The 20839-nt window shown below is 40.2% G+C and overlaps 1 protein-coding gene across 2 annotated transcripts in view; it reads right to left on the reverse strand.

Annotated features, from left to right (window-relative positions):
- The window catches only part of COL21A1 (collagen type XXI alpha 1 chain), a 254450-nt gene that overhangs the window by 113134 nt on the left and 120477 nt on the right, over positions 1-20839 (reverse strand). Inside the window, exon 10 of one of the 2 annotated variants that reach the window (XM_018039271.1) lies at positions 869-931. In XM_018039271.1, the coding sequence (XP_017894760.1) occupies positions 869-931 (63 nt within the window). The remainder of the gene's footprint in view (positions 1-868; positions 932-20839) is intronic. The other variant, XM_018039272.1, reaches the window with a different exon arrangement.

A 20839-nucleotide genomic window follows, 5' to 3' on the forward strand; every position in this document is an offset into this window, starting at 1 on the left:
ATTGAAACATATAAATTATCATATGTGAAACGAATCGCCAGTCCAGGTTCAATGCATGATACTGGATGCTTGGGGCTGGTGCACTGGGATGACCCAGAGGGATGGGATGGGGAGAGAGGTGGGAGGGGGTTCAGGATGGGGAACACATGTACACCCATGGCTGATACACGTCAATGTATGGCGAAACCAATACAATATTGTAAAGCAAAAAATAATAATAATAATTTTTAAATAAATGAATAAATAAAAGTAGTGAAGATGTATGCTCTTGTGAAGATAGCTAGGTGACTAATACACTAGTTCTCTTGATCAAGCTAGCCCTAATGTTGCCCTCAGCTTGAAGAAACTTCAGTTTTTTCCTTTCCATCTCTACACTCTTGATCTCCTTTCTTATAGCATTTACTTTAGAAAACCGATTATCTAATTCTTTCTCTGGTCCTTTGAGATGCAAATCTTTTAAAAAGCTTCTTACCCATGTGACAACCCAGGTCCTTCCCCAGGATCCAGGAGCCATCCCTTTGAAATTGAACCATTAAGGAAACAGAGGAGAGGAGCCTAACTTGGACAGGTGCACATGAGCAAACACAGATGGGCTAATTACTTGGAGGACACTCACCAGACTCAGGAACAACTGCGTTTGCTCCATCCCTGGATCAGCCTCACCTCAAAGGCCTCGAGTACTTTCCCCCCAGCTCACCCAGCACTCAGGAGCCCCCCTCCCTCTGGTCCAGCTGTGTGGAGTTGACTCTCCTCTGTGACAACTGTCCTGAATAAAGTCTCCCCTGCCTGTTGAACTTGGCCCCTTGCAATGAGGTTACATTGACCCTAGAATCCCAGTACTGGAGATGACCAAGCTTTCTGTACTCACAGGCTTACCATCTTGACCAGGCTGTCCAGGGTAGCCAGGATTCCCAGGCTGTCCAGGGTCACCCTAGAGAGGGGAAAAAAAGGTCTCAGTCCAAAACAACCAACTCTACTGATTCAGTCAGAGCCCACCAGGGTTCAAAACCAATTCCATCATTTGCAGCTTATTGTAAAACAAATAAACAAACAAACAAATGTATAACTGGAAATCCCAAGATAGGGTTAGAAAAATGATATCACAGTTACTTTTAAAAGTAAAGCCTTTTTATTATGAAATATTTCAGGGATTTAATTCCGTGAACATTACAGGTATAACAAGGGATGTACTTTTCACTGACGTAAAATGTCAGTATTTATGACAGGAAGCATTTTTAGAATTCTGAACAAACTGTGCAGTGTCACAACAATTATGGCTTCAACAACTAATATTTCACTCAGAAATCTACAACTTTAATTCTATTCTAGACATTACAGGAATCCATGACTTATAACAATTCAATTTATCATTATTTTTAATATGATATCACTTGCAGGTTGAATCTAAAATATGACACCAATGAACTTACCTATGAAACAGAAACAGACTCAGAGACACAAATAGACTTGTGGTTGCCAAGAGGATAGAGAGGTGGGGGACAAATAGATTGGGAATTTGGGGTTAACAGAGGCAAACTATTATATACAGGATGGATACACAACAAGGTCCTACTGCATAGAACTATTAATATCAATATCCTACAATAAACCATAATGGAAAAGACTATGAAAAAGCACATATATATGTGTGTGCATATATATATATATGCTTAACTGAAAAAGTTTGCTGTATAGCAGTAATTAACACAACATTGTACGTCAACTATACTTCAATAATTTTAGGAATAATTTATATCCTTAAAAAAAATGTCCACAGGCTTTGTGATCTTCCATGTGGGAGTGAAGTTTAAAGCTGTACAACAATTGTTCCTTTCAATCTAGTCAGTGTGTCTCTGACTATAATTTCATTTTAACACATATTAAACTTCTACAATTTGAATATTTTCATCAAAATGAAAAGTGAAAGAAACAGTGAAATTCGCTCAGCCATATCCAACTCTTTCTGACCCCATGGACTACACAGTCCATGGAATTCTCCAGGCCAGAACACTGGAGTGAGTAGCTGTTCCCTTCTCCAGAGGATCTTACCAACCCAGGGATTGAACTCAGGTCTCCCACATTGCAGGCAGATTCTTTACCAGCTGAGCCACCAGGGAAGACCAACAGTACTAAAGTGGGTAGCCTATCCCTTCTCCAGAAGATCTTCCTAACCCAGGAATCAAAGCAGCTTCTCCTCCATTGCAGGTAGATTCTTTACCAGCTGAGCTACAAGGGAAGCCCCATGAAAACGAAGCCTCAGAAAAACCAGGCCCAAGCCAAACAACGCTGTCCAGCTCCCAGCATCCTTGAATAAATGTTACACCTAAAATACAAACTCTGTCCTCACAAACCAGAGAACTCCAAGGAACATTATTCTGTACAGCCTGGCAACAACAGCCCAGACCCATTCTAAAAACTGTAGCATGCTGCCCAATGGCCAATACTCAGATTGGAAAAGACCCTGATGCTGGGAAAGATTGAAGGCAGGAAGAGAAAGAGATGACAGAGGATGAGATGGTTGGATGGCATCACCGATGTGATGGACGTGAGTTGGAGCAAGCTCCAGGAGTTGGTGATGGACAGGGAAGCCTGGCGTGCTGTAGTCCATGGGGTTGCAAAGAGTCAGATACGACTGAGTGATTGAACTGAACTGAGCAGTCATATGGTCACCATGTGTGAAAAACAATGAAAGCAACACTTTTTGTGAGGTGAATGTGTTTTATAATTTAATTCTAAGAACTACCTCAAAAATAGTATCAGGGAATTCCTTATGGTCCAGTGGTTAGGACTCCATCCACTGAGGGCACAGATTTGATCCCTGGGCAGAGAACTAAGATTCCACAAAACACAGGGTGTGTCCAAAAACAATAATAACAATGATATCATATTTGTGTATTACAGAATCCATTAGGGGCATCTTGCTGAAAAAGATCATGTCTCAGCCATCATTTATCGGTGAACTAGTACAGAAAGATAACTGATTTCAAATTCAGCAGGGCTTCACATCTATAGCAAGAAATTATTCACACATACCCCAGTGATTATATGTTAACTAAAGGCCACTGCTAAGGGAACTTCCACAGAACAAAGTGCTCTGGTCTGAAATTCGAGTTCAGGCTACTGGCAGGGAAGGTTTGTTCCTGCAACATGACGGGAAAAATGGAAAGAACTGTGTGAACTCTATCAAGGAGCCAGTGGAGAAGGGATGGGCTTTTCTTTATGCTAGCCCAAGAGGTTAACCACATGGAAAGGCTGAGAAGGGACATGCCGTTTTTAAAAGAGATAGAAAAGGAATAGCTATAAACTCAGGGAGAAAAGTAATGCAGGGACATGTAATTTCTTGCTGAAGAGGCACAATTTGTAATTCTAATCCAAAGATAGCCAGTGTCAGCCAGGCATTAGAGAGTAGTGTTTCCATTCGCTAGGGTATTAGATGTTTTCTCTTCTTATTTTTTTAAAATATAAATTTATTTATTTTAATTGGAGGTTAATTACTTTATAATATTGTATGGTTTTGCCATACATCAACATGTATCTGCCACAGGTATACATGTGTTCCCCATCCTGAACCCCCCTCCATCCTCACTCCCCGTACCATCCCTCTGGGTCATCTCAGTGCACCAGCCCCAAGCATCCAGTATCATGCATTGAACCTGGACTGCTGACTCATTTCATATATGATATTATACATGTTTCAATGCTATTCTCCCAAATCATCCCACCCTCGCCCTCTCCCACAGAATCCTAAAGACTGCTCTATATATCTGTGTCTCTTTTGCTTTATCGCATACAAGGTTGTCGTTACCATCTTTCTAAATTCCATATATATGCGTTAGTATACTGTATTGGTGTTTTTCTTTCTGGCTTACTTCACTCTGTATAATAGGTTCCAGTTTCATCCACCTCATTAAAACTGATTCAAATGTATTCTTTTTAATGGCCGACTAGTACTCCATTATGTATATGTACCACAGCTTTCTTATCCATTCATCTACTGATGGACATCTAGGTTGCTTCCATGTCCTGGCTATTATAAGCAGTGCTGCAATGAACATTGGGGTACATGTGTCTCTTTCAATTCTGGTTTCCTTGGTGCGTATGCCCAGCAGTGGGATTGCTGGGCCATATGGCAGTTCTATCTCCAGTTTTTTAAGGAATCTCCACACTGTTCTCTATAGTGGCTGTACTAGTTTGCATTCCCACCAACAGTGTAAGAGGGTTCCCTTCTCTCCACACCCTCTCCAGCATTTATTGTTTGTAGACTTTCGGATCGCGGCCATCCTGACTGGCGTGAAATGGTACCTCATTGTGGTTTTGATGTGCATTTCTCTGATAATGAGTGATGTTGAGCATCTTTTCATGTGTTTGTTAGCCATCTGTGTGTCTTCTTTGGAGAAGTGTCTATTTAGTTCTTTGGCCCATTTTTTGTTCGGTCACTTATTTTCTGGAATTGTGCTGCAGGAGTTGCTTGTATATTTTTGAGATTAGTTGTTTGTCAGTTGCTTCATTTGGTATTATTTTCTCCCATTCTGAAGGCAGTCTTTTCACCTTGCTAATAGTTTCCTTTGTTATGCAGAAGCTTATAATTTTAATTAGGTCCCATTTGTTTATTTTTGCTTTTATTTCCAGCATTCTGGGAGGTGGGTCATAGAGGATCCTGCTGTGATTTATGTCGCAGTGTTTTGCTTATGTTCTCCTCTAGGAGTTTTATAGTTTCTGGTCTTACGTTTAGATCTTTAATCCATTTTGAGTTTATTTTTGTGTGTGGTGTTAGAAAGTGTTCTAGTTTCATTCTTTTACAAGTGGTTGACCAGTTTTCCCAGCACCACTTGGTAAAGAGATTGTCTTTAATCCATTGTATATTCTTGCCTCCTTTGTTGAAGATAAGGTGTCCATAGGTGTGTGGATTTATCTCTGGGCTTTCTATTTTGTTCCATTGATCTATGTGTCTGTCTTTGTGCCAGAACTACTGTCTTGAGGACTGTGGCTTTGTAGTAGAGCCTGAAGTCAGGCAGGTTGATTCCTCCGGTTCCATTCTTCTTTCTCAAGGTTGCTTTGGCTATTCGAGGTTTTTGTATTTCCATACACATTGTGAAATTATTTGTTCTAGCTCTGTGAAAAATACCGCTGGTAGCTTGATAGGGATTGCATTGACTGTAGATTGCTTTGGGTAGTATACTCACTTTCACTATATTGATTCTTCCGATCCATGAGCATGGTATATTTCGCCATCTATTAGTGTCCTCTTTGATTTCTTTCACCAGTGTTTTATAGTTTTCTATATATAGGTCTTTAGTTTCTTTAGGTAGATATATTCCTGAGTATTTTGTTCTTTTCGTTGCAATGGTGAATGGAATTGTTTCCTTAATTTCTTTTTCTACTTTCTCATTATTAGTGTGTAGGAATGCAAGGGATTTCTCTGTGTTGATTTTATATCCTGCAACTTTACTATATTCATTGATTAGCTCTAGTAATTTTCTGGTGGAGTCTTTAGGGTTTTCTATGTAAAGGATCATGTCATCTGCAAACAGTGAGAGTTTTACTTCTTCTTTTCCAATTTGGGTTCCTTTTATTTCTTTTTCTGCTCTGAGTGCTGTGGCCAAAACTTCCAAAACTATGTTGAATAGTAATGGTGGAAGTGGGCACCCTTGTCTTGTTCTTGACTTTAGGGGAAATGCTTTCAATTTTTTCACCACTGAGGATAATGTTTGCTGTGGGTTTGTCATATATAGCTTTCATTATGTTGAGCTATGCTCCTTCTATTCCTGCTTTTTGGAGAGTTTTTTTTTTATCATAAATGGATGTTGAATTTTGTCAAAGGCTTTCTCTGCATCTGTTGAGATAATCATATGGCTTTTATTTTTCAGTTTGTTAATGTGGTGTATTACATTGATTGATTTGCGGATATTGAAGAATCCTCGCATCCCTGGGATAAAGCCCACTTGGTCATGGTGTATGATCTTTTTAATGTGTTGTTGGATTCTGATTGCTAAAATTTTGTTAAAGATTTTTGCAGCTATGCTCATCAGTGATATTGGCCTGTAGTTTTCTTTTTTTGTGGCATCTTTGTCAGGTTTTGGTATTAGGGTGATGGTGGCCTCATGGAATGAGTTTGGAAGTTTACCTTCCTCTGCAAGTTTCTGGAAGAGTTTGAGTAGGATAGGTGTTAGCTCTTCTCTAAATTTTTGGTAGAATTCAGCTGTGAAGCCATCTGGACCTGGGCTTTTGTTTGCTGGAAGATTTCTGATTACAGTTTCAATTTCCATGCTTGTGATGGGTCTGTTAAATTTTTCTGTTTCTTCCTGGTTCAGTTTTGGAAAGTTGTGCTTTGCTAAGAATTTGTCCATTTCTTCCACGTTGTCCATTTTATTGACATGTAACTGCTGACAGTAGTCTCTTATAATCCTTTGTATTTCTGTGTTGTCTGTTGTGATCTCTCCATTTCCATTTCTAATTTTATTGATTTGATTTTTCTCCCTTTGCTTCTTGATGAGTCTGGCTAATGGTTTGTCAATTTTATTTATCCTTTCAAAGAACCAGCTTTTGGCTTTGTTGATTTTTGCTATGGTCTCTTTTGTTTCTTTTGCATTTATTTCTGCCCTAATTTTTAAGATTTCTTTCCTTCTACTAACCCTGGGGTTCTCCATTTCTTCCTTTTCTAGTTGCTTTAGGTATAGAGTTAGGTTACTTACTTGACTGTTTTCCTGTTTCTTGAGGTATGCCTGTATTGCTATGAACTTGCCCCTTAGCACTGCTTTTACAGTGTCCCACAGGTTTTGGGTTGTTGTGGTTTCATTTTCATTCGTCCCTATGCATACTTTGATTTCTTTTTTGATTTCTTCTGTGATTTGTTGGTTATTCAGAGAAGCGTGTTGTTCAACCTCCATATGTTGGAATTTTTAACGGTTTTTCTCCCGTAATTGAGATCTAATCTTACTGCATTGTGGTCAGAAAAGATACTTGGAATGATTTCAGTTTTTTTGAATTTACCAAGGCTAGATTTATGGCCCAGGATGTGATCTACCCTGGAGAAGGTTCTGTAAGTACTTGAGAAAAAGTTGAAATTCATTGTTTTGAGGTAAAATGTCCTATAGATATCAATTAGGTCTAACTGGTCTATTTTATGGTTTAAAGTTTGTGTTTCCTTGTTAATTTTCTGTTTAGCTGATCTATCCATAGGTGTGATTGGGGTGTTAAAGTCTCCCAATATTATTGTGTTATTGTTAATTTCCCCTTTCATACTTTTAGCATTTGTCTTACATATTGTGGTGCTCCTCTGTTGGGTGCATATATATTTATAATTGTTATATCTTCTTCTTGGATTGATCCTTTGATTATTATGTAGTGTCCTTCTTTGTCTTCTTTTCACAGCCTTTGTTTTAAAGTTTATTTTATCTGATATGAGTATTGCTACTCCTGCTTTCTTTTGGTCTCTGTTTGCATGGAATATCTTTTTCCAGCCCTTCACTTTCAGTCTGTATGTGTTCCCTGTTTTGAGGTGGGTCTCTTGTAGACAACATATATAGGGGTCTTGCTTTTGTATCCATTCAGCCAGTCTTTGTCTTTTGGTTGGGGCATCCAACCCATTTACGTTTAAGGTAATTATTGATAAGTATGATCCCATTGCCATTTACTTTATTGTTTTGGGTTCTTGTTTATACACCCTTTTTGTATTTCCTGTCTAGAGAATATCCTTTAGCATTTGTTGGAGAGCTGGTTTGGTGGTGCTGAATTCTCTCAGCTTTTGCTTGTCTGTAAAGCTTTTGATTTCTCCTTCATATTTGACTGAGATCCTTGCTGGGTACAGTAATCTGGGCTGTAGGTTATTTTCTTTCATTACTTTGAGTATGTCTTGCCATTCCCTCCTGGTTTGAAGAGTTTCTATTGAAAGATCCGCTGTTATCCTTATGGGAATCCCCTTGTGTGTTATTTGTTGTTTTTCCCTTGCTGCTCTTAATATTTGTTCTTTGTGTTTGATCTTTGTTAATTTGATTAATATGTGTCTTGGGGTGTTACGCCTTGGGTTTATCCTGTTTGGGACTCTCTGGGTTTCTTGGACTTGGGTGATTATTTCCTTCCCCATTTTAGGGAAGTTTTCAACTATTATCTCCTCAAGTACTTTCTCATGGTCTTTCTTTTTGTCTTCTTCTTCTTGGACTCCTATGATTCGGATGTTGGGGCATTTAACACTGTCCTGGAGGTCTCTGAGATTGTCCTCATTTCTTTTAATTCATTTTTCTTTTTTCCTCTCTGATTCATTTATTTCTACCATTCTATCTTCTATTTCACTAATCCTATCTTCTGCCTCTGTTATTTTATTTGTTGCCTCCAGAGTGTTTTTGATCTCATTTATTGCATTATTCATTATATATTGACTCTTTTATTTCTTCTAGGTCCTTGTTAAACCTTTCTTGCATCTTCTCAATCCTGGTCTCCAGGCTGTTTATCTGTGATTCCATTTTGATTTCAAGATTTTGGATCATTTTCACTATCATTATTTGGAATTCTTTATCAGGGAGATTCCCTATCTCTTCCTCTTTTGTTTGGTTTGGTGGGCATTTATCCTGTTCCTTTACCTGCTGGGTATTCCTCTGTCTCTTCATTTTGTTTATATTGCTGCGTTTGGGGTGGACTTTCTGTATTCTGGCAGTTTGTGGAGTTCTCTTTATTGTGGAGTTTCCTCGCTGTGGGTGAGGTTGTATCAGTGGCTTGTCAAGGTTTCTTGGTTAGGGAAGCTTGTGTCAGTGTTCTGGTGGGTGGAGCTGGATTTCATCTCTCTGGAGTGCAGTGAAGTGTCCAGTAATGAATTATGAGATGTCTATGGTTTTGGAGTAACTTTGGGCAACCTGTATATTGGAGTTCAGGGCTGTGTTCCTGTATTGCTGGAGAATTTGCATGGTATGTCTTGCTCTGGAACTTGTTGGTCCTTGGGTGGTACTTGGTTTCAGTGTAGGTATGGAGGCATTTGATGAATTCCTATTGATTAATGTTCCCTGGAGTCAGGAGTTCTCTGATGTTTTCAGGGTTTGGACTTAAGCCTCTTGCTTCTGGTTTTCAGTCTTATTTTTACAGTAGTCTCAAGACTTCTCCTTCTATACAGCACTGTTGATAAAATATCTAGGTTAAAGATGAAAAGTTTCTCCACAGTGAGGGACACACAGAGAGGTTCACAGAGTTACATGGAGAAGAGAAGAGGGAGGAGGTAGTTACAGGTGACCCAAATGAGATGAGGTGGAATCGATAGAGGAGAGAGCAAGCTAGCCAGTAATCACTTCCTTATGTGCGCTCCACAGTCTGGACCACTCAGAGATGTTCATGGAGTTATACAGAGAAGAGAAGAGGGAGGAAGGAGACAGAGGTGGCCAGGAGGATAAAAGGGAGAAATGAAAAGCAGAGAGACAGATCCAGCCAGTAATCAGTTCCCTAAGTGTTCTCCATCGTCTGAAACACACAGAGATTCACAGTGTGGCAGAGAAGAGAAGGGGGAGGGAGGAGACAGAGGCGACCTGGTGGAGAAAAAGGAGAGTCCAAAGGAGGAGAGAGCAGTCAAACCAGTAATCTTGCTCTCAAGTGAAAATGAGTACTGAAGATTGGGTTTTTGAAGGTATAAGATTGATAACAAATACCAAAAAGCAAAGATTAAAAATCTAGAGTAGAGGTTGGATTTTCAAAAATACAGTATTAAAGAAAAGAAGAAGAAGAAAAAAAAACAAAGTCACAAGAATTATTAAAATATATATACACATATGAAGTTTGCTTTAAAAATATGGTCTTTTTTTGAAAAGTACTAGTAGGTTATAAAAAGGATAATTAAAGGAGTAATAGAGGATTTAAAAAATTTAAAAAGTTTAAAAAAAGAAAAAAGAAAAAAAAAGAATGATCATAAAAATAGTAAAGATATATCTAGGACTTTCTCTGGTGTTGTTGCGGGCAGTGTGGGGTTAGTTCATTTTCGGATAGTTCCTTGGTCCGGTTATATTTCTCAAGATCTATAGGCCCCTTCCGATGTAGTTGGTACTAATGACAGGGTTTTAATCTATTGCACCTGTCACTTCTAAGGTGTTTCCCTCTGTTTTAGTTTCTTCTGTTTGCTGGTCTCTTCAGTGTCTGATTTCCACCCTGACACAACAGGCGTGGTGGTGGATACTTTTTTTAGGCTCACTTGTTCAGTCACACTGTGGGGAGGGAGAGATGCTGCAAAGAAATAACACTGGCGTGTGCTCGCAGTGTCTCAGCCAAAATGGGCCTGCCCCCGCTCACGGCGCACACAGCTTAGGTTCTAGGTTGCTCGGCTGGGAACTGTCTGAGGCCGGCCTTGGGCTGCACACACCTCCCAGGTCGAAGCTGCTCAGGCTCAGGCACTCAGGGAGTCCTCAGAGGCGCAGACTCGGTTGGGCCTGCGTTTTGTGCCCTTCCCAGGTCTGAGAAGCTCAGGTGTTTGGCGAGCGCGGTCGCTGCGACTCATCGCCTCTCCCGTCCCCGCTGCTCAGTTTTCTGGGTGTACGACTGGCGCACCGTCTCAGGCGGATGGTGACTCCTCAGGACCCCAAGAAGTCTTAGTTAGCAAAGGAGCATGCTTACAGTTTGGTAGGTAATGTCTCTCTGGGGCTGCGATTGCTCCATTCCGGCCCTTCTGGCTCTGGCTCCCTGTCACCAGAGGGGGATGGTCTGCAGCCGGCTAATTCTGTTCCATCCTTTGTTCTGTGCACGGGCCTGGCGGTGTCTTATGTTAGAGCTTTTCACGTGGTAGCTGTCCCACAGTCTGGTTTGCTAGCCCAAGTTAGTTCGCTCTGGTTACCCTCGGGGCATTCAGGCCTGATGCAGCCCACGATTCCCTGCCCAGCCCCCACTTGCTAGTGGGCGATGCAAGTATCTGCGCTGCTTCTCCACTGGGGAATTACCATTAGGCTCGTAATCTGAATAACCAACAAATCACAGGAGAAATCAAAAAAGAAATCAAAGTATGCATAGGGACGAATGAAAATGAAACCACAACAACCCAAAACCTGCGGGACACTGTAAAAGCAGTGCTAAGGGGCAAGTTCATAGCAATACAGGCACACCTCAAGAAACAGGAAAACAGTCAAGTAAGTAACCTAACTCTACACCTAAAGCAACTAGAAAAGCAAGAAACGGAGAACCCCAGGGTGAGTAGAAGGAAAGAAGTCTTAAAAATTAGGGCAGAAATAAATGCAAAAGAAACAAAAGAGACCATAGCAAAAATCAACAAAGCCAAAAGCTGGTTCTTTGAAAGGATAAATAAAATTGACAAACCATTAGCCAGACTCATCAAGAAGCAAAGGGAGAAAAATCAAATCAATAAAATTAGAAATGGAAATGGAGAGATCACAACAGACAACACAGAAATACAAAGGATTATAAGAGACTACTGTCAGCAGTTACATGTCAATAAAATGGACAACGTGGAAGAAATGGACAAATTCTTAGCAAAGCACAACTTTCCAAAACTGAACCAGGAAGAAACAGAAAAATTTAACAGACCCATCACAAGCATGGAAATTGAAACTGTAATCAGAAATCTTCCAGCAAACAAAAGCCCAGGTCCAGACGGCTTCACAGCTGAATTCTACCAAAAATTTAGAGAAGAGCTAACACCTATCCTACTCAAACTCTTCCAGAAACTTGCAGAGGAAGGTAAACTTCCAAACTCATTCCATGAGGCCACCATCACCCTAATACCAAAACCTGACAAAGATGCCACAAAAAAAGAAAACTACAGGCCAATATCACTGATGAGCATAGATGCAAAAATCTTTAACAAAATTTTAGCAATCAGAATCCAACAACACATTAAAAAGATCATACACCATGACCAAGTGGGCTTTATCCCAGGGATGCGAGGATTCTTCAATATCCGCAAATCAATCAATGTAATACACCACATTAACAAACTGAAAAATAAAAGCCATATGATTATCTCAACAGATGCAGAGAAAGCCTTTGACAAAATTCAACATCCATTTATGATAAAAAAAAAAAAAACTCTCCAAAAAGCAGGAATAGAAGGAGTATAGCTCAACATAATGAAAGCTATATATGACAAACCCACAGCAAACATTATCCTCAGTGGTGAAAAAATTGAAAGCATTTCCCCTAAAGTCAAGAACAAGACAAGGGTGCCCACTTCCACCATTACTATTCAACATAGTTTTGGAAGTTTTGGCCACAGCACTCAGAGCAGAAAAAGAAATAAAAGGAACCCAAATTGGAAAAGAAGAAGTAAAACTCTCACTGTTTGCAGATGACATGATCCTTTACATAGAAAACCCTAAAGACTCCCCCAGAAAATTACTAGAGCTAATCAATGAATATAGTAAAGTTGCAGGATATAAAATCAACACACAGAAATCCCTTGCATTCCTACACACTAATAATGAGAAAGTAGAAAAAGAAATTAAGGAAACAATTCCATTCACCATTGCAATGAAAAGAACAAAATACTCAGGAATATATCTACCTAAAGAAACTAAAGACCTATATATAGAAAACTATAAAACACTGGTGAAAGAAATCAAAGAAGACACTAATAGATGGAGAAATATACCATGCTCATGGATCGGAAGAATCAATATAGTGAAAGTGAGTATACTACCCAAAGCAATCTACAGAGTCAATGCAATCCCTATCAAGCTACCAGCGGTATTTTGCACAGAGCTAGAACAAATAATTTCACAATGTGTATGGAAATACAAAAACCTCGAATAGCCAAAGCAACCTTGAGAAAGAAGAATGGAACCGGAGGAATCAACCTGCCTGACTTCAGGCTCTACTACAAAGCCACAGTCCTCAAGACAGTAGTACTGGCACAAAGACAGACACATAGATCAATGGAACAAAATAGAAAGCCCAGAGATAAATCCACACACCTATGGACACCTTATCTTCAACAAAGGAGGCAAGAATATACAATGGATTAAAGACAATCTCTTTACCAAGTGGTGCTGGGAAAACTGGTCAACCACTTGTAAAAGAATGAAACTAGAACACTTTCTAACACCACACACAAAAATAAACTCAAAATGGATTAACGATCTAAACGTAAGACCAGAAACTATAAAACTCTTAGAGGAGAACATAAGCAAAACACTCTGCGACATAAATCACAGCAGGATCCTCTATGACCCACCTCCCAGAATGCTGGAAATAAAAGCAAAAATAAACAAATGGGACCTAATTAAAATTATAAGCTTCTGCATAACAAAGGAAACTATTAGCAAGGTGAAAAGACAGCCTTCAGAATGGGAGAAAATAATACCAAATGAAGCAACTGACAAACAACTAATCTCAAAAATATACAAGCAACTCCTGCAGCACAATTCCAGAAAATAAACGACCGAACCAAAAAATGGGCCAAAGAACTAAATAGACACTTCTCCAAAGAAGACACACAGATGGCTAACAAACACATGAAAAGATGCTCAACATCACTCATTATCAGAGAAATGCACATCAAAACCACAATGAGGTACCATTTCACGCCAGTCAGGATGGCTGCGATCCAAAAGTCTACAAACAATAAATGCTGGAGAGGGTGTGGAGAGAAGGGAACCCTCTTACACTGTTGGTGGGAATGCAAACTAGTACAGCCACTATAGAGAACAGTGTGGAGATTCCTTAAAAAACTGGAGATAGAACGCCATATGGCCCAGCAATCCCACTGCTGGGCATACGCGCCAAGGAAACCAGAATTGAAAGAGACACGTGTACCCCAATGTTCATTGCAGCACTGCTTATAATAGCCAGGACATGGAAGCAACCTAGATGTCCATCAGTAGATGAATGGATAAGAAAGCTGTGGTACATATGCACAATGGAGTACTACTCAGCCATTAAAAATAACACATTTGAATCAGTTTTAATGAGGTGGAGGAAATTGGAGCTGATTATACAGAGTGAAGTAAGCCAGAAAGAAAAACACCAATTCAATTCAGTTCAGTTCATTTCAGTCGTTCAGTCATGTCCAATCTGAGCGATTGAATTGCCTCCCTGTCCATCACCACTCCCGGAGTTCACTCAGACTCACGTCCATGGAGTCAGTGATGCCATCTAGCCATCTCATCCTCTGTCGTCCCCTTCTCATCCTGCCCCCAATCCCTCCCAGCATCAAAGTCTTTTCCAATGAGTCAACTCTTCGCATGAGGTGGCCAAAGTACTGGAGTTTCAGCTTTAGCATCATTCCTTCCAAAGTAATCCCAGGGCTGATCTCCTTTAGAATGAACTGGTTGGATCTCCTTGCAATCCAAGGGACTCTCAAGAGTCTTCTCCAACACCATTTCAATAGCATCAATTCTTCGGCGCTCAGCCTTCTTCACAGTCCAACTCTCACATCCATACATGACCACAGGAAAAACCAAGCCTTGACTAGATGGACCTTAGTCAGCAAAGTAATGTCTCTGCTTTTGAATATACTATCTAGGTTGGTCATAACTTTTCTCCCAAGGAGTAAGGGTCTTTTAATTTCATGGCTGCAGTCACCATCTGCAGTGATTTGGGAGCCCAAAAATATAAAGTCTGATACTGTTTCCACTGTTTCCCCATCTATTTCCCAAGAAGTGATGGGACCGGATGCCATGATCTTCGTTTTCTGAATGTTGAACTTTAAGCCAACTCTTTCACTCTTCACTTTCACTTTCATCAAGAGGCTTTTGAGTTCCTCTTCACTTTCTGCCATAAGAGTGGTGTCATCTGCATATCTGAGGTTATTGATATTTCTCCCAGCAGTCTTGATTCCAGCTTGTGTTTCTTCCAGTCCAGCATTTCTCATGATGTACTCTACATATAAGTTAAATAAGCAGGGTGACAATATACAGCCTTGACGTACTACTTCTCCTATTTGGAACCAGTGTGTTGTCCCATGTCCAGTTCTAACTGCTGTTTCCTGACCTGCATAGAGATTTCTCAAGAGGCAGGTCAGGTGGTCTGATATTCCATCTCTTGAAGAATTTTCCAGTTTATTGTGATCCACACAGTCAAAGGCGTTGGCATAGTCAATAAAGCAGAAATAGATGTTTTTCTGGAGTTCTCTTGCTTTTTCCATGATCCAGTGAATGTTGGCAGTTCCATCTCTGGTTCTTCTGCCTTTTCTAAAACCAGCTTGAACATCAGGAAGTTCACGGTTCACATATTGCTGAAACGTGGCTTGGAGAATTTTGAGCATGACTTTACTAGCATGTGAGATGAGTGCAATTGTGTGGTAATTTAAGCATTCTTTGGCATTGCCTTTCTTTGGAATTGGAATGAAAATGGACCTTTTCCAGTGCTGTGGCCACTCTTGAGTTTTCCAAATTTGCTGGCATATTGACTGCAGCACTTTCACAGCATCATCTTTCAGGATTTGAAATAGCTCAACTGGAATTCCATCACCTCCACTAGCTTTGTTTGTAGCGATGCTTTCCAAGGCCCACTTGACTTCACATTCCAGGATGTCTGGCTCTAGATGAGTGATCACACCGTCATGATTATCTGGGTCGTGAAGATGTTTTTTGTACATTTCTTCTGTGTATTCTTGCCACCTTTTCTTAATATCTTCTGCTTCTATTAGGTCCAAACAATTTCTGTCTTTTATTGAGCCTATCCTTGCATGAAATGTTCCCTTGGTATCTCTCATTTTCTTGAAGAGATCTCTAGTCTTTCCCATTCTGTTCTTTTCCTCTATTTCTTTGCATTGATCGCTGAAGAAGTCTTTCTTATATCTTCTTGCTATTCTCTGGAACTCTGCATTCAGATGCTTATATCTTTCCTTTTCTCCTTTGCTTTTTGCCTCTCTTCTTTTCACAGCTATTTGTAAGGCCTCCCCAGGCAGCCATTTTACTTTTTTGCATTTTTTTTCCATGGGGATGGTCTTGATCCCTGTCTTCTTTACAATGTCACAAACCTCATTCCATAGTTCATCAGGCACTCTATCTATCAGGTCTAGTCCCTTAAATCTATTTCTCACTTCCATTGTATAATCATAAGGGATTTGATTTAGGTCATACCTGAATGGTCTAGTGATCTTCCCTACTTTCTTCAATTTAAGTCTGAATTTGGCAATAAGGAGTTCATGATCTGAGCCACAGTCAGCTCCTGGTCTTTTTTGTTGACTGTATATAGCTTCTCCATATTTGGCTGCAAAAAATATAATCAATCTGATTTCAGTGTTGACCATCTGGTGATGTCCATGTGTAGAGTCTTCTCTTGTGTTGTTGGAAGAGGGTGTTTGCTATGACCAGTGCATTTTCTTGGCAAAACTCTACTAGTCTTTGCCCTGCTTCATTCTGTATTCCAAGGCCAAATTTGCCTGTCACTCCAGGTGTTTCTTGACTTCCTACTTTTGCATTCCAGTCCCCTATAATGGAAAGGACATCTTTTTTGGGTGTTAGTTCTGAAAGGTCATGTAGGTCTTCATAGAACCATTCAGCTTCAGCTTCTTCAGCATTACTGGTTGGGGCATAGACTTGGATAACTGTGATATTGAATGGTTTGCCTTGGAGACGAACAGAGATCATTCTGTCATTTTTGAGATTGCATCCAAGTAGTGCATTTCGGACTCTTTCGTTGACCATGATGGCTACTCCATTTCTTCTGAGGGATTCCTGCCCACAGTAGTAGATATAATGGTCATCTGAGTTAAATTCACCCATTCTAGTCCATTTTAGCTCGCTGATTCCTAGAATGTCAACGTTCACTCTTGCCATCTCTTGTTTGACCACTTCCAATTTGCCTTGATTCATGGACCTGACATTCCAGGTTCCTTTGCAATATTGCTCTTTACAGCATCAGACCTTGCTTCCATCATCAGTCACATCCACAGCTGGGTATTGTTTTTGCTTCATTCCTTCTGGAGTTATTTCTCCACTATACAGAATTTAGAAAGATGGTAACGATAACCCTGTATGCGGGGCAGCAGAGGAGACGCGGATGTGTAGAGCAGTCTTTTGGACTTTGTGGGAGAGGGAGAGGGTGGGATGATTTGGGAGAATGGCATTGAAACATGTATAACATCATATAAGAAACAAATCGCCAGTCTAGGTTTGATGCAGGATACAGGATGCTTGGGGCTGGTGCACTGGGATGACCCAGAGAGATGGTATGGGGAGGGAGGTGGGAGGGGGGTTCAGGATTGGGAATACGTGTACACCCATGGCGGATTCATGTTGATGTATGGCAAAACCAATACAGTATTGTTTAGTAAAATAAAGTAAAATTTTTAAAAAGTAAATAAATAAAATTTTTAAAAAAGAAAAAGAACCTGATGCTGGGCAAGATTGAAGGAAGGAGGAGAAGGGGACGACAGAGGATGAGATGGTTGGATGGCATATCTGACCCGGGACATGAGTTTGAGTTAACTCAAGGAGTTGGTGATGACAGGGAAGCCTGGTGTGCTGCAATCCATGGGGTCACAAAGAGTTGGACACCACTGAGCAACTGAACTGAACTGAACTGATTATTTCCAATCAGATCAAATCCGTTAATGACCTCTTTACTCATACAATATTAATTATCAGAAAAATGCACAGCATCAAAAGGATCTGAGAAGATTTAACTTCTACGATGATGAGGCTGAAATAAAACTTTGGCATGAGAAGAAACAGGAGTTGTGTTTTTAAGCTGCATGAAAGTACAAAACATACTTAACGATAATATTTTAAATGAATCAAAACTAAGTTTCCAAGGGAAAAATTCACCCACAAGATAAACCCAATGTGACTTCTTAAGGCAACACAGGTCAATGGCCCCCAGAGGGAAAATAATCTCTTCTGCAGGTTCTATTATTTCTGGTAGGTTTTAGTGGTTATTTGAACTATTGCTTTACTGGTTTATTTGCAAAACCTCAGGTAGGTTTGCTATTGCTTCCAAAAAACTGGAAGAATAAAGCAAAACCCTAGCTGATTTTTGAAGAGAAGGCCAATTAGAATAAAAATTCAATTTTACTACTGTAGTAAAAGCTGACACCAACCTTTACTGATTGCTTACTACATGCTAAGCACTGCTCCACAAGATTTGCTGTTGTTCGGTTGCTAAGTCATGTCTGACTCTTTGAGACCCCATTGACTCTAGCCCACCAGTCTCCTCTGTCCACGGAATTTCCCAGGCAAGAATACTGGAGCGGATTGCCATTTCCTTCTCCAGGGGATCTTTCAGACCTGGGGACTGAACCAGCATCTTGTATGTCCTCTGCACTGGCAAAAGGGTTCTTTATCATTGAGCGACCAGGGAAGCCCCCTATGAGATCTACCTGTATTCAATTTCTTAATCCTCATAAGAATCCCATGAAGCAGGTAATTTTACTGTTCTCACTTTATATATAAGAAAACTGAGACCCAAGAAGCTTAGGTAACTTGTCCAAGGTCACAAGGCAGCAGTGAGAACTGAGATGGGAACTCAGCTAATTCAACTTTAGACACCATGCTCCTAAATGCCCCTCTCTCTGCCCACATCAAAATGCAAACTGATCAGAAACCAACCCAGGGAAGCCTAGCAAGCTTAACATGGAAACGATTTTCCAAATATATTAAATTAGACATATGACATATAATTACACAACTGTGACTAAATTCTCAATCTACTTTCTTATACTTTAGTTGAAACATGTGCAATTTCAAAAAATTAGTATTCAGCTGAAAAGCAGTTCTGACTTATGATGACTTGATTTTGTGCCACAGAATTTCTGCGTTGCTGCCAGGAATGGGAACATCATGGACTAAGTTGAAACATCCCTGCACATGGCCTTGCAAGTGTGCAAATATGAACAAAGTGAGAAGCAATTGCATTTGCAAAAGTAAGCTAATTATTTTAAGTTATTCATCTGAAACAAAGGTCGCTTAGGCCTGAATCCCAGGTTTTAAAGCTCTCTTCTCAAAACCCCTGTGCAACTACCCACTGGCCTCCACAGAAGTATCTGACCTAAGACCAATTCCTTTGGTTTTCACCAAAACCAACCTCTTCTCTCCCTCAAAACTCAAATATTAATTCTCTTCAGCTAGAAGAAATTCACTTAGTTTGGGGAAATTAGCATAAATATGTGAACGCCCAGTGGTTCCTGAAATTTCCCAAAGGCTTTTGTATTTTAGCCTGAGGCTACTTTGATAACCCAAAGGAATCACTACTCAGTAGAATTATCAGGGTGAAACAAAGGGCACCAATAAACTTGTAGAAAGAATGGTATTTCAGAAAAAATAAGTTATTAAGAAATTGCTTCTTCCTTAAAAAAAAGTTGAAAAAATTGCTTTTTTTCCACATTTTCACTCTGCGTGTGTGTGTGCTCAGTAGTGTCCAACTCTTTGGGAGCCCACAGACTAGCCCACCAGGCTTCCAGTCCATGGAAGTTTCCAGGCAAGAATCCTGGAGTGGGTTGCCATTTCCTTCTCTAGGATATCTTCCCAACTCAGGGGTCGAATCTACTTTCCTTGCATTTCCTGCACTGGCAGGAAGATTCTGAAGATTAGACCAAATGTGGGGAGTTTGTCCCCACAAATGTCCCTTTAGCTACGAAGTGGAGGAAGAAGCTGCCGTTGCATGGACAGGTCTTTTGGAAGGGATTTATTTTTAAACCGGAGATTGCCTGGTTATTTCATATAGAACAAACACATTCCACATGGGTTAATTGGGGGATAGGTGAATCTTACTTTTTCGATCATTTTATAATTCATTAAATAAAAAATATTACTATTAAGCACTACTTTAGACACTGAAATTCCAAAGGAGAACTGAACTAACCTTCACTGTGAAATGCTTCCATATAAAAATCATTCCCAGAGTATCATTAATTTAGTCACTCTCTTTGACAGTTGGGAGACAGAATGAATAAGCCAGCCTCATTCAGGGGCTTCTCTATGCTTAACAGATTTATTTCTCTATGCTTAGTGACGAGTCCAAGTATGAGCTGTGCTGTGCTTAGTCACTCAGTCTGTCCAACTCTGCCATCCCATGGACTTGCAGCCCATGTCTGCAAGCCTTTGTCTGTGATAATTCTTCAGGCAAGAATACTGGAGTGGTTTCCCATGCCCTCCTCAAGGGGATACTCCCAACCCAGGGATCAAACCCAGGTCTCCCACACTGCAGGCAGATTCTTTACCATGTGAGCCACCAGGGAAGCCCAAGAATACTGGAATGAATAGCGTATCCCTTCTCCAGAGGATCTTCCTGAACCAGGAATCAAACCAAGGTCTGCTACATTGCAGGAAGATTTTTTACCAGCTGAGCTACCAGGGAAGCCCAAGTATGGGCTATCATAGTTAAGTTAACCTGGTTTTACAAAGGGTTGTCATATTTGTTGGAAGTTCAGAAAACTTGAAGCAGATGACTGACTTTATCTTAGAATCAGCACTTACTCACCCACCCACATGTGAATTTCTCCTCTTTCAGTTTCATGATTTAACTCTCAGCTCCCAGAATCCAATTTCTTGCTACTGGGAAGACTAGATTCTCCTGCACAGATACGTCTGCCTATGGAAATCTGTAAAACATTCCAGAGAACATCTAACAAAAACGACCAATTCATCTCAGCTGGATGTATAGTAAAATCGCTTCATCTGTTTTAGTTCTGATTCTGTTGGACTAATTAAAACCCTATTAATTTTCCAGGCCAGAAGTTCTCCAAGGGAAGAAAATCTCAGGGTGTTGCTATGGATTCTGTTTTTCACATACAGGTCCCTGATGTGAGTAAGGAACCACCTCCAGGGGAAAGAGCCCTAAAAGGATGGAAGAGTGTGTGTGTGTTCCTGTCCTCCTGCCAGCTCCTCTGAAGAAAATGGAAAGCAGATTAAGAAAGCACGCCAACTTGAAGATCAGTGGAAAACTGCAATTTCACTTAAAGTAGTAGGTGGCAAAGGGGTGA

Source organism: Capra hircus, chromosome 23, assembly GCF_001704415.2.
Source record: "Capra hircus breed San Clemente chromosome 23, ASM170441v1, whole genome shotgun sequence".
NCBI classification, from domain to species: Eukaryota; Metazoa; Chordata; class Mammalia; order Artiodactyla; family Bovidae; genus Capra; species Capra hircus.